The 23,092-nt window shown below is 41.8% G+C and overlaps 1 protein-coding gene across 6 annotated transcripts in view; it reads left to right on the forward strand.

The window, feature by feature from the left end:
• Positions 1 to 23,092, forward strand: part of TP53BP1 (tumor protein p53 binding protein 1) — a 108,879-nt gene that overhangs the window by 18,253 nt on the left and 67,534 nt on the right. For 5 of the 6 annotated variants that reach the window (XM_032297694.1, XM_032297692.1, XM_032297693.1 and 2 more), the window contains exons 2-9: positions 3,158 to 3,346; positions 3,930 to 4,114; positions 4,308 to 4,401; positions 4,650 to 4,734; positions 18,194 to 18,324; positions 19,213 to 19,371; positions 19,710 to 19,839; positions 21,720 to 21,886. In XM_032297694.1, the coding sequence (XP_032153585.1) occupies positions 3,340 to 3,346; positions 3,930 to 4,114; positions 4,308 to 4,401; positions 4,650 to 4,734; positions 18,194 to 18,324; positions 19,213 to 19,371; positions 19,710 to 19,839; positions 21,720 to 21,886 (958 nt within the window). In that variant the 5' untranslated portion in view covers positions 3,158 to 3,339. The remainder of the gene's footprint in view (positions 1 to 3,157; positions 3,347 to 3,929; positions 4,115 to 4,307; positions 4,402 to 4,649; positions 4,735 to 18,193; positions 18,325 to 19,212; positions 19,372 to 19,709; positions 19,840 to 21,719; positions 21,887 to 23,092) is intronic. The other variant, XM_032297691.1, reaches the window with a different exon arrangement.

Raw genomic sequence — 23,092 nt, forward strand, 5'->3', positions numbered from 1 at the left:
TATTATAGCTTAAAATGAATATATAATTGGCTGGACGCAGTGGCTCACCCCTGTAATCCAGCACTTTGGGAGGCTGAAGTGGGTGGATCACTTGAAGTCAGGCGTTCGAGACCAGCCTGGCCAACATGGTGAAAACCCATCTCTACTAAAAATACCAAAAAATTAGCTGTGCATGGTGGTGTGCACCTGTAATCCCAGCTATATGGGAGGCTGATGCAGGAGACTCACTTGGGCCAGCAAGCAGAAATTGCAGTCAGTTGAGATCGAGCAACTTGCCTGCAGCCTGGGTAACAGAGTGAGACTCCATTTCCAAAAAAAAAAAAAAAAAAAAAAAAAAAAAAAAAAGAAATATATAATTGCTTTCCTGTCATTAAATGTAGTTGGCACTTGTCAAGTCTCCTCAGTAAAGTACTCTGCCACTGAGCTCCAAAACTATGAGTTTCCATAAAGCAACTTTAAAGATTTGTGAATAATACCTGTGAGGGAAGAATGAGCTGGCTAGGGTTCCTTTGCTTAGGGAAGTCTTTGAGGAGACTTCAGAAAAAGACTCAGAAACTGAAATTAAGTCATATAGCATTTAGATTTGTTGTTTGTTTGAAATTTATTATAGAATTATAGGACCTAATGAGATGATCCCAACTTAATGACATCCATCCAGATTTTAAAGATATCAGTTAAAGACAATATGAGAGGAAATGGCTTTAAATTCTAGAATACAGGATTTAGGCTAGAAGACTAGAAGATTAGGCTTAGAAGAAAAATTTGTGACAATAAGGTTTGTTAAACTTTAAATCGAGTTAACAGATCTGATGAGTATTCTTCTCTGGAAGGGCTTTAGAGGTAAGTTAGATTTGTCTGTCTAAGGTGGTTTAGATAAAGATGCACTTGTAGACAGAAGATGTGCTGCTGGTCCTTTGCAGACTAGGGGTCAATAAAGGCCTTTGGCTCACCTAGTTGCAATCAGTTACAGCCTCCATGGCTAACCATTCTGCCTGTAGTTTTCTGTTTTTCAGGATTATTTAATGATTAACTTAATTGCAACACTGCCTAACAAGGAATTAACAGTTTTTCTTAACAGTTTTTAAGACTCTTATTTTGTTTAGTAATGCAAATGGATCAGGCTCATTTATTCATCTGTTTACTTGTATTCAGGTTGAGGTTTTTAGTTTTTTTTTTTTTTTTTTTTTTTTTTTTAATTGTTTGTTTGTTTCAGACAGGGTCTCACTCTCTGGCCCAGGCTGGAGTGCATTGGTGCAGTCTTGGCTCATTGCAACCTCTGCCTCCTAGTTGAGGAGATCCTTCCACCTCAGCCTCCTGAGCTGAGACTACAGGAACCATGCTACCACACCCAGCTAATTTTTTTTCATATTTTTTGTAACAATGGGGTTTTGCCATGTTGCCCAGGCTGGTCTTGAATTCCTGGGCTCAAGCAATCCACCTGCCTCGGCCTCCCAAAGTGCTGGGATTACAGGTGTAAGCCCCTGAGCCCAACCATTTTATGAGTTTTGACAAACATACTTGTGAAGTATTCAAATATATCTGTTTATTTGTGTCTCACCTGGGGAGGAAGCAGAAGCAGGCTGGAGAAGAAAAACAAAAGGTGACTTTTGGGGGATTTTTATGGGACTCAAGGTCATAATTTGCTCATAACAGGACCTGGTTGGTTGTGCCCTCTCAAATAGAGCAGATGAACTCAATTTGTCCACCTAGTGTAGTTACTATTGATCTTACCTACCTGGTCCTTTAAGTTTGTTTAGTCACTGGTCTTCTGTAACTTTAGGAATAGAGTATGAAAAGAGTCAATTATAAATGATTTTAAGGTTAAGAAGTGAGATGTGTCTCTGTGTGGTCCATTTCATTTTAGCTCCACTAATAAAATATTCTGGGGACCATAATTATGTTCTAGTTATGGCAGTAATAGATTATAGATTTTTCAGGACAGTTTCAAGGAGTTAGTTCCTTTTTTCCCATAAGTAACATGTATTCAGACAGCATGCCTTGATTTTGGTTTGGAAAATATGATCACTGTAATTTATAGCAGCAATGAGAAGATTGGTAGGAAGCTCCACTTCAGCTTTGCCTATATCCAGTGCTGAATTGGGCATTTACAGAAAAGGAGAATCATGGTTGGGCTATGCCGAAATAAATCAACCTGGGTAGAAAGAGAAAACTGCCTTCTGTTGAATGCCTACTATGTATATGCTTGGCATTGTGCTAGGTGCTTTCCCTATTGACAGCTGCTCTGGCTAGAATTCTAACCTGGATCCAACTGCCACTTAAATAATAAACGCCCACCCCTCAACAACAAAAAAAAAAACGCTAAGCACATATGCCTCACGAGGCTTGGTTCATTAAGACTTGTCACAGCTGCCACACCCTCTTTAAGACCCTGGCACCATAATTAGGATAATAGAATCTCTGGGCTTGGAGGTATCTTTGAGGTCATTTAGTTAGAAAGGGTGGCAGCTGTTCTCTTTACCACGGAGTTTGAGAATGACAGCTCATTTCTTTTAATGGGAGGTGCAAAATATGTATGGGGCTGTAGTCTCTGTGGGCAATCCCATAAAAGATAAAGCTACGATAAACAAATGTAACGCTTGAAATACGTTCTAGGCTGGAAAGGGCAATGGGAAGAAATATGGCTTACTGGAGCTCTGATACAATGTAAAAACGAACAAAACCCAAAAACACCCTGGCAGGGATATAATGTCAGGCCCTTGAATTCAGAATAGTGGCCCACAAAAGGGATCCTGATTGACACAGGTCAACCCTGTGTCAAAGAAGAAAGAGTCTCCGTTTTACTAGCTCTGAAGTACTAGCCATCCTCAAGTCGCTTCTTCTTTGCCCTGTTATGAGAAAGCTGGGAAACTCTCTCCTTTTCCAGGAAAGAGGATGAGGGAAGGGAATTAAGGGGCATGAACGAGAAAAAGCAGATAGAGGTTCTGAAATGTCTGAATAGTGGTAAATGCAATCGTCCTGGAAGCAAGGGAAGGTATTTCTCGCCCTCTCAAGGTCCCTTCGGTTCAAGGATACCGTCATTCTCCGGCTCTGCTAAGGGGAGGGCCTGCAACGTCCATGCTGCCATGGAAACGCGCCGCCGTGTTCCTTTTTCTTACGTGGGGCGGGGCACTCTGCCTCAGCTGCCTATCATCCATAGGGTTTCTTGAGTGGCGGGCAGTAGCAGCGAATGGACGATCCGACATTGTGTGACGCGCGGGGAAAGGGGGAGTTCGCGGCCGGTGGCGGCGGTGGCGACAGCGCCGACCTGGGGATCGATCTGGAGGGACTTGGGGAGCGTGCAGAAACCTCTTGCTCGAGTGCGAGGGACCTCCCGCCGGGATGCCTGGTACTGTTTGGAGAGAAATGGGAGTGCAGTGGGCTCTGAAGGCCTGGATTTCGGGGCTGAAGGGATGGCTGACCGGAGGGGGCGGGGTGGCAAGCATGGCGGCGGTGACGGGGAAGGGGTTGGAGGGCCCTGAGGAGGGGGTGGGGAAACGGTAGCTAGGAAGGCTTGGTGGTCGTGAGGAAACCTGAAAGATTGTGTGGCTTCTCGCGAACAGATACTACAAAGCAGTCTTTTGGGGGGAGGTAGAGGCGCCAGAAGGACGTTGGGAGAGTTGTGGGGTGGGGGGGGTGGAAAAAGGGGCGGGGAGAAAAAGAGGTTAGGAAGGAGGGGAAAGGGTGTCTACGAGAAGGTGATGAAAAAGAAGGAGGGATAGGCAGGCTTATTGTAAATAACGAGGAATGGGTGACTTGGTAGGCATGATAGGAAAGTGCTTGCAGCAGTTATAAATAAAATATTCTAATTGGAGGAGTCCTGAACTGGTCCCCTTTCCCAGATCTTGTACTTCCGCCCATTATTTAGGCTTAGACTGCGTGAGCAAGGCTAGTCCGTTACACGGAACTGATCTTTTGTTATTCCATTCCAGGGGAGCAGATGGACCCTACTGGAAGTCAGTTGGATTCAGATTTCTCTCAGCAAGATACTCCTTGCCTGATAATTGAAGATTCTCAGCCTGAAAGCCAGGTTCTAGAAGATGATTCTGGTTCTCACTTCAGTATGCTATCTCGACACCTTCCTCATCTTCAGACGCACAAAGAAAATCCTGTGTTGGTGAGTGATGTCTTGTTTGAAAATGATTGAGCAGATTTTTTTTTCTTTAAACCTAGAATAACCAGCAAACGTAAGTATTTAGAAGATCATTATCTTCTCAATAAAGTTGATTGGAAAAATTGTTCACAAATAGTATGTTTCATTTTGAACCATTTCATATATAATGGAGATATTTTGTATGTGTATTTTTTAGGATGTTGTATCCAATCCTGAACAAACAGCTGGAGAAGAACGAGGAGACAGTAATAGTGAGTTCAATGAACATCTGAAAGAAAACAAGGTTGCAGGTGAGATTTTTAAAGCCGTTGGTCCCCTTTGCGTTTTTGGGGTGCTCTTGTTGGAGCTGAGTGGATTTAAACTTTATTTGATTGTGTCGAATGTATGTAAGGGAGCCTACTGTGGTATCTGCATAGTAGGCACTCAAAATTTGATGTGCTAGTGTCACTGATTAGATTGGTATTGTCTGTATTCTTGATTTTGTATTAAAGTTTGGTGGTAAATATCCTTTGTGCTAATATTCATTTGTTTTTTTCAGACACTGTGGATTCTTCTAACTTGGACACATGTGGTTCCATCAGTCAGGTCATTGAGCAGTTACCTCACCCAAACAGGACAAGCAGGTATACAGTGTTTGAAGGAGTTTAAGTGTGTTATCAGATTGGTTCTTTTATCTGTACCTGTTGCCTCATTCAAAGGATAAAAGGATTAATCTTTTTCTTGTGGATTAGGAAATGGGACTGGAGGATTGTATTAGTATAATGTTAGTACTGATAGTTGGAATCTCTTTTGTAAAGGTAATAACAATTTTTATGCCTTATTGTTCAAATCATTATCTGTCTTGTGCATGTGAAACAAAATAAGCATTCCTGTTAGTAGAAAAAAATCATTCAAAAGTATTTAGGGGCCAGGTGGGTTGGCTTGTGCTTATAATCCTAGCGTTTTGAGAGGCCGAGGCAGGTGAATCACTTGAGGTCTGGAGTTTGAGACCAGCCTGGCCAACATGGTAAAACCGCATCTGTACCAAAAATACAAAAATTAGCCAGTCATGGTGGCATGCACCTGTAATTCCAGCTATTCAGGAGACTGAGGCAGGAGAATCGCTTGAACCGGGGAGATGGAGATTGCAGTGAGCTAAGATTGTGCTGTTGCACTCCAGCCTGAGTGACACAGACTCCATCTCAGGAAAAAAAAAAAAAGCATTTACGAGTATTATCAGAACTATTAGGCATGTTTTCCATCTACCAATCGAAGTACCCCATCAGTTTTAGATCCAGGGTGTTTAATTCATACCCTAAGCAAGATTCATCTTTTACTATGTCTTATGCATATCTTTATAGTATCCATGTTTTGAGTTCATCCTCTGTGTTGGGTCCTGTACTGGATGTTTGACATATAGTATAATCTTATTTCATCCTATTCTTAAAGCAGCTGTTCAGTGAAGACATTATATTATTTCCATGGTATAGAGGGGAAAATTGATGGGCAAAGAAATTAGATAACTTACTCTAGAGTATATTGCTAGTAAGTGACAGAGCTGGGCTTTGAACCTGGTCTTTGTGACTAGAATGCCTCCAGTTTCTTTCTAACTAGTCAGTGCTTCTCAGTCTTCTGCCCCAATTGTCCTAAGGTCCAAGGAGAATGTAGAGAACTTTAGGAGTTTTTGGGCGTAGAAAGGGGAGGTGGTTAGAGAGGAGAATGTTAACTTGAAATGGTTAAAGACTTAATTTTTTCTTAAAAAGAAATGGTTTTTGGCTGGGTGGAGTGGCTCATGCCTGTAATCCCAGTACTTTAGGAGTCTCAGGCAAGACGATCATTGAGCCCAGGAGTTTGAGATCAGCCTGACAGATCTCAATGAGACCCTGTCTCTACCAAAAAAAAAAAAAAAAATGGACTGGGTGCGGTGGCTCACACCTGTAATCCCAGCACTTTGGGAGCCTGAGGTGGGCAGATTACCTGAGGTCAGGGGTTCGATACCAGTCTGGCCAACATGGCAGAACTCTGTCTCTACTAAAAATACAAAAATTAGCTGGGCGTGGTGGCAGGTGCCTGTAATACCAGCCACTCAGGAGGTTGAGGCAGGAGAATCACTTGAACCTGGGAAGCAGAGGTTGCAGTGAGCCAAGATGTCTCCACTGTACTCTAGCCTGGGCAGCAGAGCAAGACTCTGTCTCAAAAAAAAAAAAAAAAAAAATTAGCAGGGCATGGTGGTGTGTGCCTGTAGCCCCGCTATTCAGGAGGCTGACGTAGAAGGATCACTTGGGCCTGGAAGATTGAGGCTGCACTGAGCCATGATTGTACCACTGCACTCCAGTCTAGGTGACAGAGTGAGACCTGTCTCAAAAAGAAAAGCTTTTTTGGAGGTGTGTTTTATTTTATATTCTGTGTTCGTTTGTACATAATTTCTTTTTTCTCATAAATCATCAAGTAAAATAAAAGCTTTAGAACAACCTGCAAACTGATGGGCTCATTGGGGCCTGCAGAAGGGTCTTTTTTGGCCTGCATAGGTGGTAAAATGTTAATATGTTTGAATTAATTGACAGAATTTTAAAATGGGGAAATATCTCATAAAACTTAGATTTCCAGCTTCTAGCATTTCTCATCTCTACTGGCAACACTTGGCTGGGGTTATGAGTAGCCATCAACCTCTGCTTAATTAACCTCAGCTAATTTTTTGACATTAGTGGTATAATTTGCCATAGTCAGTACAATTCACTATTGTACTTAGATACTGAGACCAGGTGTTCTTTTGTCATTTATCATAGTTGTTGTGCTTTTGTTTTTATGCCCAGTTGCTTCACTCATCTGTGTTATCTTGCTTTGATTTCTGTGGGCATTTAAGTTTATGGTACCTCTTTAGGAATATGTGCCAGGCTTATCTGTGTATTTGTGGTTCAGCATCCTGGTTTTAGCCAGTGGGGACAGGAAGTATGGACATCCCTCATTGTGAATAAAGCAATGGTGTTTGAGAGGTTTCATGCTACTTCTTTTCATGTTAAATAAATGTGCAGGCACTGTGGCATGTGCTTTAAAGGGGCTGTTGCCGTTGTGGAGCTTATAATAGGAGAGTCGGATGTTAAATGAGTCATTACATCAGTAGCTATTCAATTACAATTGTTATCATTGCAAAGAGGAAAAAAATACATATAACCTAATATGAGGGATAAGGGAATACCTCTTTGTGGAATATAGTCTAAACAATAAATATGAATTTGCTAGGCATAGTTGAAGGGTAGGGGAGTAATGTACAATGTGCAAGGAAGAGCTTTCCAGTCAGAATGAACTGTGTGTGCAAAGGCCATTAAGCTGGAAAGAATTTGGAGTTGATTCCAAAAGAATGAAATCTCTTCAAGGCACTTTTTATTTTTTGAGACGGAGTCCCGCTGTTGTTGCCCAGGCTGGAGTGCAATGGAGTGATCTTGGCTCACTGCAACCTCTGTCTCCCAAGTTCAAGTAATTCTGTTACCTCAGCCTCCTGGATAGCTAGGATTACAGGTGCCCACCACCACTCCTGGCTAATTTTTTTTTTGAGACAGAGTTTTGCTCTGCACCCAGGTTGGAGTGCAGTGGTGAGATCTCAGCTCACTGCAACCTCTGCCTCCCGGGTTCAAGCAATTCTCCTGCCTCAGCCTCCTGAGCAACTGTGATTACAGGCATACACCACCATGCCCAGCTAATTTTTTGTATTTTTAGTAGAGATGGGGTTTCACCATACTGGTCAGGCCGATCTTGAACTCCTGACCTGGTGATCCACCTGCCTTGGCCTCCCAAAGTGCTGGATTACAGGTGTGAGCCACTTCACCTGGCCAAATCCATCGATTTTATTCACATTTCCTGTCTTACTTCTTTTTGTATGTGCCTGTGAATATGTGTGTATTAAGTTTTATACAGTTTTATCACCTGTGTAGGTTTGTATGTGTACCACTATAGTCAGGATGCAGTTCTAACACCGAAAGGATGCCTTGCCCTTTTTTTTTTTTTTTTGAGATGGAATCTTGATCTTGTTGTCCAGGCTGGAGGGCAGTGGCTCAATCTCGGCTCACCACAGCCTCCGCCTCCTGAGTTCAAGCAATTCTCCTGTCTCAGCCTCCTGAGTAGCTGAGATTACAGGCATGCGCCACCACGTCCGGCCAGTTTTTGTATTTTGAGTGGAGACGAGGATTCTCCAAGTTGGTCAGTTTGGTCTTGAACTCTTGACCTCAGGTGATCTGCCTGCCGTGGCCTCCCAAAGTGCTGGGATTACAGGTGTGAGCCACTGTGCCCGGTCTGCCTTGCCCCTTTATAGCCATATTTACCTCCCTCTTTTGCATCGCAACCCATGGCAACCATTCATCCCTTCTTCATGTGTAAAAATATCATTTCAGGGGCCGGGCGCGGTGGCTCAAGCCTGTAATCCCAGCACTTTGGGAGGCCGAGGCGGGTGGATCACGAGGTCAAGAGATCGAGACCATCCTGGTCAACATGGTGAAACCCTGTCTCTACTAAAAATACAAAAAATGAGCTGGGCATGGTGGTGCATGCCTGTAATCCCAGCTACTCAGGAGGCTGAGGCAGGAGAATTGCCTGAACCCAGGAGGCGGAGGTTGCGGTGAGCCGAGATCGCGCCATTGCACTCCAGCCTGGGTAACAGGAGTGAAACTCTGCTTTTTTTTTTTTTTTTTTTTTTTATTATATATATATATATATAATTTCAAAATACGATATAAAATGGGATCATATGTTATGTGATCTTTTGGGATTGACTTTTTGGAGACAGGGCCTCACTCGCTTGCCCGGCCTGGAATGCAGTGGCAAGGTCATGCTTACTGTAACCTGCACCTCCTGGGCTCAGGCAATCCTCCCTTCTCAGCCTCCCAAGTAGCTGAGATAACAGGCACAGGCCACCACCCCCAACTAATTTTTTAAACTTTTTTTAGAGATGGAGTTTTGCTATATTGCCCAGGCTGGTCTCCAATGCCTGGGCTCAAGTGATCCTCTTGTCTTACCTTCCCAGAGTGCTGGGATTACAGGCATGAGCCACCATGCTTAGCCCTGGGATTGGCATTTTCAGTCAGCATAACTTCTGGGAGATCCATCCATGTTTTTGCATCTATCAGTAGTTCATTTTTATTGCTGAGTAGTCTTCCATGCTGTGGATGTACTATAGTTTGTTTAACCATTCATCTGTTGAAGGACATCTGGGTTTTCTCCTGGTTTTGACTACTATGAAGAAAGCTGCTATAAACATTTATGTACAGGTTTTTCTTTTCTTTTTGTTTTTTTTTTGCAATGGAGTCTCTCTGTGTCACCCAGGTTAGAATGCAGTCTCAGCTAACTGCAACCTCCGCCTCCCAGGTTTAAGCGATACTCCTGCCTCAGCTTTCCGAGTAGCTGGGAGTACAGGCGTGTGCCACCATGCCTGGCTAATTTTTATATTTTTAGTAGGACGGGATTTCACCATGTTGACCGGGCTGTTCTTGAACTCCTGACCTCAGGTGATCGGCCTGCCTCAGCCTCCCAAAGTGCTGGGATTACAGGTGTTGAGTCCCTGCGCTCGGCCATATGTACAGGTTTTTCTGTCAACAGGTTTCTCATTTCTGTAGGATAAATGCCGAGTTTTGCAATTGCTGGGTCTTAGTAGTTGCATGTTTGGTTTTTTAAGAAACTACCAAACTGTTTTCAGGAGCAGCTGTACCGTTTTATAGTCCTACCAGCAATGTATGAATGATCTAATTTTTGTTTCATCCTCACTGGTATTTGGTGTTTTCGCTATTTTTGTGTGTGTGTGATGGAGTCTCACTCTGTCACGCCCAGGCTGGAGTGCAGTGGCTCGGTCTTGGCTCACTGCAACCTCTGCCTCCTGGATTCAAGCAATTCTCCTGCCTCAGCTTCCTGTAGCTGGGATTACAGGTGTCTGCCACCATGCCCAGCTAATTTTTTGTATTTTTAATAGAGGTGGGGTTTCACAATGTTGATCAGGCTGGTCTCGAACTCCTGACCTCAGGTGATCTGCCCGACTTGGCCTCCCAAAGTGCTGGCATTACAGGCATGAGCCACCGCACCCGGTCCGCACTATTTTTTTAGCCATTACAGGTCTATAGTGATACCTCGTTGTTGCTTCAGTTTGTATTTCCCTAATGGCTAATGATGGTGAGCATCTTTTCACGTGTTACTTGCTACCTGTCATTTTCTTCAGGGAAATAAATGTCTGTTCATATCTTTTGCCTATTTTCTAATTGGATTGTCTTTTTACTGTTGTGTTTTGAGAGATCTTTATATATTCTAGATACTAGTCTTTCGTAGAATATGTGTTTTGCAAATATTTTCTCCCACTCTATCCTTTCTTTTTCTTCATAGGGTTTTTCATAGGGCAATTTTCAATTTTGGTCAGACCTGTTAAATATTTTTAACAGAATAATATAAATCATTTCCTTTTTTTTTTTAAAGACAGAGTCTCACTCTGTCACCCAGGCTGGAGTGCAGTGGCGCAGTCCCAGCTCACTGCAATCTCTGCTGTTCGAGTTCAAGCGATTCTCCTGCCTTAGCCCCACCCTGAGTAGCTGGAATTACAGGTACCTGCCACAGTGCCCAGCTAATTTTTGTAGTTTTTAGTAGAGATGGGGTTTCACCATCTTGGCCAGGCTGGTTTTGAACTCCTGACCTCATGATCCACCTGCCTCGGCCTCCCAAGTGCTGGGATCACAGGCGTGAGCCACTGCTCCCAGCCAAATCATTTACTTTAAAAAGGGCTTATAGACCAGGCACAGTGGCTGACACCTATAATTTCAGCACTTTGGGAGGCCAAGGCGGGTGGATCACTTAAGCTCTGGAGTTCAGGACCAGCCTGGACAATATGGTGAAACTCCATCTTTACCAAAAATACAAAAAAATTAGCTGGGCATGGTGGCACACATCTGTGGTTCCAGCTACTTAGGAGGCTGAGGTGGGAGGATTGCTTAAGCCTGGGAAGGAGAGTTTGCAGTGAGCTGTGATCATGCCACTGCACTCTAGCCTTGGCGGCAGAGTGAGACCCTGCCTCAAAAATAAATAAGTAAGTAAGTAAGTAAATAAATAAATAAAATAAAATGAAAAGGACTTATGATGAAAAGCAGAGAGTCCTTCTTCACCCTTGATCCCTTTTCATAAAGGCAACTGTCTTTAACTGTTTGTGCTTTTACTTCTGGGAGGTTATCTCCCTACCTCTAATACTATTATGAAACTATAAATGTGTTTTATATGTAAAGTAATTCTATTGTACTGTCATTTCTTGCTTTATCAGATTAAGACAATTGAGTTCTGATAATGAAAGATAGGATAACTGAGCAACACCCCCCCAATTTTTTAAAATTTGTTTTCACTCTCCCAATTTTTGATAATAGTTATTTTAATTCTTCTACTGGCTCCTTTTATACCTCTAAATAATATATTTAAACCTTTGTTTTCTCTTTCCAGGAACTTTAGACAGTGGAGAAAAGTTTAACATCAGTATGGTTTTTTGTCTGTAATCTGAATTATTTCATCCTTTTTCTGATTCATCTAATCATTGTCCAAAATTTTTTGAGGTTTTTTTTTTTTTTGAGACAGAGTCTTGCTTTTTGCTTTGTTGCCTAGGCTGGAGTGCAGTGGCACCATCTCTGCTCACTGCAACTTCCACCTCCTGGGTTCAAGTGATTATTGTGCCTCAGCCTCCCGAGTAGCTGGAATTACAGGCGAGCACCACAACGCCTGGCTAATTTTTGTATTTTTAGTAGAGACACAGTTTCACCATGTTGGCCAGGCTGATCTCGAACTCCTGACCTCAAGTGATCTGCCCAACTCTGCCTCCCAAAGTACTTTTTTATTTTGTATTTTCTATGTGTCAGGTGTTGTTGGATTTGGGGAGTACAAAGTGATCAGAAGAAATAAAAATCCTAGACCTCGGCCGGGCGCGGTGGCTCACGCCTATAATCCTAGCACTTTGGGAGGCTGAGGCGGGTGGATCACGAGGTCAAGAGATAGAGACCATCCTGGTCAACAAGGTGAAACCTCGTCTCTACTAAAAAAATACAAAAAATTAGCTGGGCATGATGGTGCGTGCCTGTAGTCCCAGCTACTCGGGAGGCTGAGGCAGGAGAATTGCTTGAACCCAGGAGGCGGAGGTTGCGGTGAGCCGAGATCGTGCCATTGCACTCCAGCCTGGGTAACAAGAGCGAAACTCCGTCCCCAAAAAAAAAAAAAAAAAAAAAGAAATATATGATAAGTAAAATATGTAGTACGTTAGATATTGATAAGGGCTGAAGAGATAAATATAGCAGGGAAGGAGAGAGGAAGCACCAAAGGAGTTGCAAGTTTATATAGGCCGCCTAGGGAGTGCTTCATTGATAGGACATTTGATTAAAAATATAAAGTGACACTGGGCATGGTGGCTCACTCCTGTAATGCTGGCACTTTGGGAGGCCAAGGCAGGAGTATCACTTGAGCCCAGGAGTTTGAGAGCAGCGTGGACAACATAGTGAGAACCTCATCTCTATAAAAAAATACAGAGTAAGCCAGGCATGGTAGTGTGCGCCTGTGATCCCAGCTACATGGGAGGCTGAGGTGGGAGGATCGTTTGAGCCTGGGAGGTTAAGACTGCCCTGAGCCGTGATTGCTTCACTGCACTGTAGCCTGGGTGACAGAGTGAGACCATATTTCCAAAAAAATTGTCTAAAGTGAGTAAGTGTATTTGCTGTTATCTGGGATAAGTGCAATCAATGCATGGAAAATGGCAAGTACAAAGACCCTGAGGCATGAGTGTGCCTGGAATATTTGAGAAATAGCAAGGAGGTTAGTGTGGCTGTAGTGGAGTGACTAAGAGAAGTGGGAGAAGAGGTTAGAGAAGTGAAAAGGGAACCAGATTATGTAAGGCATTGTGAGGAATTTGGCTCTTATTTTTAGTGAGATAGGAAGACATTTTAGGGTTTTGAGCAGGGGAATGACATCATCTGATTTAGATTTTTAACAGAATCATTCTGGCTGCTTGATTAAGAATAGAGTGAAGGAGGACAAGGCTAGAGGCAGGAAGACCAATCAGGAAACTATTGACATAATTTAGCAAAATGTGATAGTGGCTAGACCAGGGTTGAAGCAGATGAAGAATAGTGAGAGTCTGAGTATTTGAAAAGAGGATTCAAAGATAGATCAGATGTGGAGTGTGAGAGACAAGAAGGAAATAACAGTTATTCCAGGTTTGGTTTGCCCTGAGCATCTGGGACTACAGATGCATACCAGCATGCCTGGCAGATTCCAGGTTTTTGATTTGAGCAACTACAGTAATGGAATGACAGTTAAGATGGAGAAGGCTGCAGGAGGGGAAGTTTAGTTTTAAACATGTTAAGCATTGAGCCACCCAATTGGACAAGGAAGTCTGGAGCTTAGAGGGACAGGTCTAGGCCAGAGATTTAAATTGCAGACTCACAGCAGATAGATAATATTCTAAACCATGAGTCTGAATGAGGTCATTAAGTGGTGAATGTAGCTAGAGAAGAGGTCCAGGGACTCATGGAGCCCACTAGTGTTTAGAGATTAGGGACAAGAGGGAAAAACACCAAAAGAAACTAAAAAGAGCTCAAAGTGTTGTCATCCTTCATTGCTTCTTTTCTACCATTTGCAACATTTGCTCTTGAACTAACTTTCCCTGTTTCCCAAGGTCATTTATCTGGCCCTTTCAGTTATATAGATAGTGTTCTATTTTGTTTTTGTAAAAATCTTGTCTTCTTTCACTTGCTTGAGTCACTGTTCCCAACTTTGCAAATTTATGTTTTCACCTCTTTTATGTTTATTAAAATTATGCATAATGCTCTTTTTATGAAGTATTAATTGTGTAGCAAGTTGCAAGGAAGCAAAGATATGATCTGTAATTCTGCCACCCAGAGGCTAATTACTGTAAATATTTTGCCATCTTTTTTCTCTTTTTTTGTTCATTTTGATTTATATGTTTGACATCATGTGGAAAGTAAAAGTGTATGTTTGCTGGTGTTTTGCTTAACAACATGCACATTTTTCCTGTGACAATTAAAACTTAACATGTTCCCCAAGTTTTTTATTTTAAAAGTTTAAGCCTACAGAAGAAATGAAAGAGTATACATTTGTTCTCTGTGTCTGTGTGTGTTGTACTTTTTTTGGGGGATGAATTGTTTAAAACTAGGTTGCATTCATCAGAGTTCTCCTTAATATGACATCCCCTTAAATACTTAAGCATTCATCCCTAAGAAAAAGTACATTATCCATATAATCATAGTATCATTATCATACCTAAGAAAGTAATAATTCCATAATATCTAATTATGTAGTTCTGATTTTCCGAATTGTCTCAAAGACGTCTTTTATCTTGTTTTATTGATTGGTTGATAGGATCTAAGATCCAATTCAAGTTTCACATTTTATATTTGATTCATATATATATACATATATAAATATGTGCTCGCGTGCACATGCACGCGCACACACACACACACACACACACACATTTTGGAGACAGAATCTTGCTCTGTTGCCAAGGCTAGGTTGCAGTGGGGCAATCTTGGCTTACTGCAACCTCCACCTCCTGGGTTCAAGCTGTTGTCCTGCTTTAGCTTCCCAAGAAGCTGGGACTATAGGTGCATGCCACCACACTGGTTAATTTTTTTTTTTTTGAGAAGGAGTCTCACTCTGTCACCCGGGATGGAGTGCAGTGGCGTGATCTCAGCTCACTGCAACCTCCGCCTCCCGGGTTCAAGCAATTCTCCTGCCTCATCCTCCTGAGTAGCTGGTACTACAGGTGTGTACTAGCACGTCTGGTTAATTTTTTGTATTTTTAGTAGAGATGAGGTTTCACCATCTTAGCCAGGATGGTCTCGATCTCCTGACCTCGTGATCCACCTGCCTCAGCCTCCCAAAGTGCTGGGATTACAGGTGTGAGGCACTGCACCTGGCCTAATTTTTGTATTTTTAGTAGAGATGGGGTTGCACCATGTCGGCCATGCTGGTCTCGAACTCCTAACCTTAAGTGATCTGCCTGCACCGGGCTCAATCTGCTTGCCTTGGGCTCCCGAAATACTGGGATTACAGGCATGAGCCACTGCACCTGGCCCTGTTTCAAACATTTTTAATAGTGGCATAATGTTTTATTAATAGATTATGAAATTATTTAATCATTTCCTTAATGCTAAAGTTAGAGGTTGTTTCAGAGTTTCACTCTTGTTGCCCAGGCTGGAGTGCAATGGCGCGATCTCGGCTCACCGAAACCTTTGCCTCCCGGGTTCAAGCTATTCTCCTGCCTCAGCCTCCTGCGTAGCTGGGATTACAGGCATGTGCCACCACGCCTGGCTAATTTTGTATTTTTAGTAGAGACAGGGTTTCTCCTTGTTGGTCAGGCAGGTCATGAACTCCCAACCTCAGGTGATCTGCCTGCCTCAGGCCTCCTAAAGTGTTGGGATTACAGGCGTGAGCCACCATGCCAGGTTGTTTTTTAATAACAGTAGACTTTTAGAAATAAGCTTGCATAAGGATTGTTCCCTATTTCAAATTATTTCTTATGATACAAATGATTAGAATTGCTAGGTATGTGTATTTTTAAAACTTTTGATGCATATTTCCAAATGGTTGTCCAGAAAGTATTTGTTTATCTGTACTCATTGGAAGTGTATGGTGATGCTCATTTCACCTTAATTTGGGTAACACTGAATAGTAGTACAGCATTAAACAATTTTTTTCTAACTTAATTAGCAACAAATGGTTTCTCTGATTTATGTGTTTAAAGATACTTGTATTTTTTTTTCAGTTGTCTATTCTGTCATTTGTCTATATGTTGAGGTTCTTTGTATGTATGAATCCTCTATATTTTATAGAGACTAATCTTTTGTTGTATTCCTTGCAGTTATTTTTTCCTAATTAGTTGTCTTTTAGTTTTTAAAAAATTTATTTATTGTATTGTATTTTTTTTGTTTTTTTTTTTGAGACAGAGTCTTGCTCTGTCACCCAGGCTTGAGTACAGTGGTATGATCTCTGCTTACTACAGCCTGCACCTCCCAGGTTCAAAAGACTCTCCTGACTCAACCTCCCAAGTAGCCAGCATTACAGGCCTGTGCTGGGACTACAGACATGTGCCACCTTGCCTGGCTAATTTTTGTATTTTTAGTAGAGATGGGGTTTTACCTCCTTGGCCAGGCTGGTCTTGAACTCCTGACCTCAGGTCATCCACCTGCCTTGGCGTCCCAAAGTGCTGAGATTACCGGCGTGAGCCACCACGCCTGGCCTAAACATTCATTTTATTTTTATGTTTTTGAGACAGAGTCTTACTCTGTCATCCAGCCTGGAGTGCAATGGTGCCATCTTGGCTCACTTCAACCTCTGCCTCCCAGGTTCAATCCATTTCTTGTGCCTCAGCCTCCCACATAGCCAGCATTACAGGTGTGTGCCACCATGCCCGGCTAATTTTTGTATTTTTAGTAGAGATTGGGTTTTGCCATGTTGGCCAGAGTGATCTCTAACTCCTGGACCTTGAACTCCTGAGCCTGGTGATCCACCCACCTCAGCCTCTCAAAGTCCTGGGATTACAGGTGTGAACTCACCACTGTGCCCAGCCAGTTGTCTTTTAATTTTATTATGTATTTTGACCTGTGGTGTTAACTTATTTTAAAAATATATGGTGTTGGCCAGGTGCAGTGGCTCACGCCTATAATCGCAGCACTTTGGGACGCCGAGGGAGGCGGGCAGATCACGAAGTCAGGATGTTGAGACCATCTTTGCCAACATGGTGAAATCCTGTCTTCTGAAAATACAAAAATTAGCCAGGCGTGGTGGCATGTGCCTGTAGTCCCAGCTACTCAGGAGGCTGAGGTAGGAGAATTGCTTGAACACAGGAGATGGAGGTTGCAGTGAGCCGAGATCATGCCACTGCACTATAGTCTGGGTGACAGAGTCAGACTCTATCTCAAAAAAGAAAAAAAAATTGGTGTTTGCTTGAGCCCAGTAGTTTAAGGCTGCAGTAAGCTGTGATCATGCCACTGCCCTCTAGACTGGGAGACACTTTTTTTTTTTCTGAGACGAGGTCTCACTCTGTCGCCAGGCTGGAGTGTAGTTGTACAATCTTGGCTCACTGCAACCTCCGCCTCCCAGGTTTGGGGATTCTCCCGCCTCAGCTTACTAAGTAGCTGGGACTACAGGCACATATCACCATGCTAATTTTTGTATTTTTAGTAGAGACAGGGTTTCACCATGTTGGCCAGGCTGGTCTCTGCCTCTCTTCAGTGATCCGCCTGCCTTGGCCTCCCAAAATACTGGGATCACATGTGTGAGCCACCATGCCCAGTCTCTTAAAAAAAAAAAAAAGCGACTAAAAAAAGTATATGTGTATACATGTATAAGCTTCTTACCTGAATTTTGTTTGGACTCTCTGGTTCTGTTATGTATCCTAAGATTTTTTTTTTTTCTTTTTGAGATGGAGTCTTACTCTGTCACCCAGGCTGGAGTGCAGTGGTGTGATCTTGGCTCACTACAATCTCTGCCTCCCAGGTTCAAGTGAGTCTCCTGCCTCATCCTCCTGAGTAGCTGGGATTACAGGCACACACCACCACGCCCAGCTACTTTTTGTATTTTTAGTAGAGGCAGACTTTCACCATGTCGATCAGGATGGTCTCGGTCTCTTGACCTTGTGATCCGCCCCCCTCATCCTCAAAAAGTGCTGAGATTACAGGCATGAGCCATCAAGCCAGGCCATGTTCTAAGATTTTTTATTAAAATATTTCTGTGAACTTTTTAAGCTTTTTGAGCCCCTTTTCTGCTCATTTAATGTATATCTTTTCTTGTCACTCATCAGTAATTCTTCTGAATGCAAAATTTTTCTACCTCTGCTCAAAAATATAAAATACAAGTATGTTGGTGCCTCGTTTATTTTTTATTTACTTAATTCTGTATAGGATGTTGAATTGTTAATCTTTTAGATGCTTTTTTATAGAAAGAAGCACTATAAAGGTGAGGTATCTTACTTTTTTACTTTTTCAAGTTCAGCTAAGAGGTGGTTGGTATGTGTGGGGGGTCAGAGTGCTTTGATTAAAGTGCCCCAAACTATCTGGGAACACATGATTATATTCTTCCGCTGTGTAGTGTTCTGGGCATGTCAGTGGTGGAATCTGCCCCTGCTGTGGAGGAAGAGAAGGAAGAAGAGCTGGAACGGAAGGAGAAAGAGAAGGAAGAAGATACTTCAGGCAATTCCACACATTCCCTTGGTGCTGAAGGTAGCCTTGTGCCTTTTTCAGAATGGTAGATTTTTCTAACTTCCTTTGACATGATCCTGCACATGTCTAAATTTCTTTGCTTTATTTGGTTACAGATTTCTCATAATTAAATTGAGAGTCATTAATAAATTTGCTAGTAATTTAAAATATTCCACCTGATTTGGCGTTCAGGAATTTGTAGTTCATTGGATAGCCTCCTTTCTGTATATTGAGTTTTCTTCCTTTTGTATTCATTTGTTTTTCAAATATTTTTGGAATGTGTGCTTTGTCAGGTGGAAATACAATCTGAATTGCTATGACTGTGGGTATGGTTTATGATGTACCTTTAGAAAGCAAACATAGTCTATCATGTTAAGTGCTTATAAGGTTTTATAGTATGAAGTATTTTTACTTTATTACACATTTTCCCCCTTCATCTTTAATGCACTTTTTTAAAAATTAAAAAAAAATTTTTTTGTGATGGAGTCAAGCTCTGTCGCCCAGGCTGGGGTGCAGTGGTGTGATCTCGGCTCACTACAACCTCTACCCCCTGGCTTCAAGCTATTCTTGTGCCTCAGCCTCCTGAGTAGTTAGGATTACAGGTGTGCGCCACCACACCTGGCTAATTTTTGTATTTTAGTAGAGATGGGGTTTCACCATGTTGGCTAGGCTGATCTCGACCTCCCGACTTCAAGTGATCCACCCACCTCGGCCTCCCAAATGCTGGAATTAACAGGTGTGAACCAATGTACCTGGCCACATTTGTTTTTTATTTTTGAAAAATTTGGGGGGTGCACAGGGCTTTGATATGAAGGACTTAACCAGGACCCTCCTTTGCTGAGGGACAGCAGCTTATACATTGCATCATGTTGTGGGATGATAACTAATTTCTTGGCATTGTTTTCCTAGATACTGCCTCATCACAGTTGGGCTTTGGGGTTCTGGAACTTTCCCAGAGCCAGGATGTTGAGGAAAATACTGTGCCATGTGAAGTGGACAAAGAGCATCTACAGTCAGTAACCACCAACTCTGGTTATACCAGGCTCTCTGATGTGGTTGCTAATACTGGTATGAAACATGTTTTCTGGCATTTGGAGTTGTTATGTTTTCTCCCCTACTAGAGGTAGTTATTTTTTCCTTGGTAAGTTTTGTAGCTATCCAAGTTGATATAACCTATGTAATTTAGTAATGTTGAAGAGTTTTCTGGTAAATACTTGTCAATTGCTGGCTTGTGGTCTGAGGTTTTCTTTAAGTTATAGCTTACTTTCCTTTTTAGAATGATCCCTGTAAATATTTGTAAATTGGACTTCTGTTAAAATTTTTCTTTTTAAAAAGCATCTGGGACTGTATCTAGTAATTTTGAAAAATTAATGATCTCCTTCCTGTTTTTTTTATAAAACTCTAAGCAATTAAGCACAAAGAACAGTCCAGTGAAGATATTCCCATAGCAGAACAGTCCAGCAAGGACGTCCCTGTGATAGCACAGCCCAGTAAGGATGTACATGTGGTGAAAGAGCAAAATCTACCACCTGCAAGGTAAGTCGTGTTCTTTCTAAAAAGTATTAATGGGTTTTGCTATAGGGTTATACTAATTTTTTTTTTTAACCAGAGGAAAACATTTTTAGAAATTATTGATTTATAAATATTTTTTCCCTTGTACTGGGCATACTTGTGTTCCATTAGAAACATTGCTTACTTATGAAGCCTCAAGACTCATTTTTTGTCTGTCTGTTTGAGACAAAGTCTCACTATGTTGCCCTAGGTTCATGTGATTCTCTGTCTCTGTCTCCCAAACACCTGGGCCATATTTGACTACTAATCTTATCTTTAGGCATTCTACAAAGACTCTTTTTTGTTAATTAAAAAAAAAGTTTTGCTGGGCACAGTGTCTCATGCGTGTAACCCCAGCACTTTGGGAGGCTGAGACGGGTGAATCATGAGGTCAGGAGTTGGAGACCAGTCTGGCCAACATGGTGAAATCCTGTCCCTATTAAAAATTAGCCAAGTGTGATGGTGGGTGCCTGTAATACCAAATACCCGGGAGGCTGAGGCAGGAGAATCCCTTGAACCTAGGAGGCAGAGGTTGCGGTGAGCTGAGATCATGCCACTGTACTCCAGCCTGGGTGACAGAGCAAGACTCTGACTCAAAAAAATTTTTTTTTGGTGTAGAAATGGAGTTGCTGTGTTGCTCAAGCTGGTCTCGAACTCCTGGGCTCAAGTGATCCTTCTGCCTCTGAAGTGCTGAGATTATAGGTGTGAGACACTCTGCCTGGCCTACAATGATGTTTTAAGGCTGCTCTAAATATAAGCATAACTCCGTGATCGTTGGTTGCCATTCCTCCTTTGTGATCTTTGTCTGCAGAGACACTGCCTGTCTGTGGGAGGTCTTTTTAGCCTCTCTGGTTACTTATGAAGAGTAACATGAATATTATATTTGAAAACCTACTATTTATATACTTGAGGAGTCCCCAGATTGCTTTGGGTTCTCAAGTATCCTGCCTCTGGTATTTTTTGGTATCGATAGATGTAGGGATTTTCTCAGGTTCTTTAGGCTTTTAACTTGGTAGGAATTAGGGAATGTGCCTCTGCTTCGTCTCTAGTGATTTTTATAACCAAAGCTTCATTGCCTCTGGCCAGCAGGTGAAGTTCGAATATGGCCAACGAAAACTGGAATGCTTCCAGTTTGGGGAAGGGGATAAATAAACATTCAGTATTGTTTTATTAATTCCTTTAATAGAAAGAATGGGGAGGGGTTGTCCTAAGCAAAGTTGAATATCAAGAGAAATTGTCTTTCTAGTGTAAAACACTTGGCATAACAGTGACTTTTTAGGCTTTTCTTTTAGATGCTGCCTTCCAGCTAGTTATGCTATTCTGTTTATCCTGGGGCGTGGTAGAACAGGTGAACCTCATAAGTCTCTGGAAAGGGACCAGGGATGAATGTCTTACATGTGTTAGTATTTGGAGAAAAGATCAGCAGAAGATGTGTGTTGCACTAGTACAGAGGATAATTCATATCAAACACTTTCCATGGAACGTCTTAGTTTGGACTGTTCTCCATACTGGCATTGTTGTGGTCTGGATAAGAATTCTTCCTACAGGTCTGGATAACAGTATATGTAACAAAAATCCCCCACATCACTCATCAGAAGTCTTAGAAAGCCTGCAGCATGGTATTGAGCAGAGTTGAAGACAGGTATTGGCTGTGTGAGAGAGTGAGACAGGTTTTGAAATGGGCTGAGGACTTTGTATTACTACAAAGACTAGTTTATTTCCTTTTTAGTAGATAATTATGTAGATTAGAGCCGTTGGAATTTTTGAAATTGTTAAAGAAAAACAAAACAGGAAAAACTTTTTAGTTAAAAGATGAAATCATTTGAACTTAGCAACTTTTTCTCCTGGTGATATGAATTTCCTAGGTCAGAGGACATGCCTTTTAGCCCCAAAGTGTCTCTTGCTGCTGTGGAAACAAAAGAACAGATGTCTGCACAAGAACTTATGGAATGTGGACTGCAGATTCAGAAGTTACCAGAACCTGAGGTTTTGTCAACTCAGGAAGACTTGTTTGACCAGAGCAATAAAACAGGTACCAAGAGTGATTTGTTGTTACAGCTATTCTACAAAGATCTAAACTTTTATTTTAGTCTGAGGCTACTGGTTAAGTATAAAGCATTGTATAGGTTTGCAGACTTGTTTGTGTTATAGAAGAAAAATATGTTTCTAGTTAATTAGTGAGAAGGGCTTTTTGGGAATAATTTCCATTCAGTATTTTGACATGATTTTCTTTCTTTTGGAAACGAGATACTGAGGAATAGCGAATGCAGTAACTTTAGTATTACGGATATTAACCATTTTCTTTTATATGGCTATTACATCTTCAAATCTTAAATATGATAATTAGGCTTAGGTGTTTCATTTTCATCTGGGTAACAGTTTACTAACTTAATCTGTTTATTAGTTCATCTGACACAGATAGGAAGTTAAAATCTAGCAGAAAGGACATAAAACTTAGAAGAATTTAATTTGTTTCACACTTCTTTAGCCTCTACCAATCTTTTATTCCACAGCCTCAGAGAGCCAGAAAGCCTGAGTTAATGACCAGAAAAATATATTATGTTGGTTGTAAGGAGGGAAAGGAAGAAGGCTATATTCCTTTACTATGCTGTGTTGTAGGTTGCTGTGCAAGACATTCAGAGGGTCACCGAGAAACCTTTATTGTTCTCTTACTAAAGTTGTAAGGTTTTATTTAAGCAATTGTTTTATACTGGGACTGATATAGTTGATACTCCATCTATTGCTAAGGGGAAGGGACCAATAGGAGACTCTTCATGGTATAAATCAGTAATGGCTGGTCATAAGTTCTGTTACTAATGCATTAGTCGTTTCTATTTCGTTTGAGGAGGCCCAATTCATGAAAACCGCTGCATTTATAACATCAGGTGTCATGTGCATTGTTTTCACTTCTCGCATCTGTATCATGGCATGAGCTTGACTTTACCTAAGGTAGACCTTGGAATAAAAGGCTTGTTTGCTGTTTTTTAATAGAAGCATCCCAAGAAAGAAGAGCAGCTAAGCAGAAGTGTAAAGATTTTGGCTTTTTAAAAAAAATTGTTATTATTATTATTTTTTTTTTTTTGAGACGGAGTTTCGCTCTTGTTACCCAGGCTGGAGTGCAATGGCGTGATCTCGGCTCACTGCAACCTCCACCTCCTGGGTTCAGGCAATTCTCCTGCCTCAGCCTCCTGAGTAGCTGGGATTACAGGCACGCGCCACCATGCCCAGCTCATTTTTT

The sequence above is a fragment of the Sapajus apella genome, unplaced genomic scaffold (genome assembly GCF_009761245.1).
Source record: "Sapajus apella isolate SASKATOON/1434 unplaced genomic scaffold, GSC_monkey_1.0 scaffold37, whole genome shotgun sequence".
Taxonomy (NCBI): domain Eukaryota; kingdom Metazoa; phylum Chordata; class Mammalia; order Primates; family Cebidae; genus Sapajus; species Sapajus apella.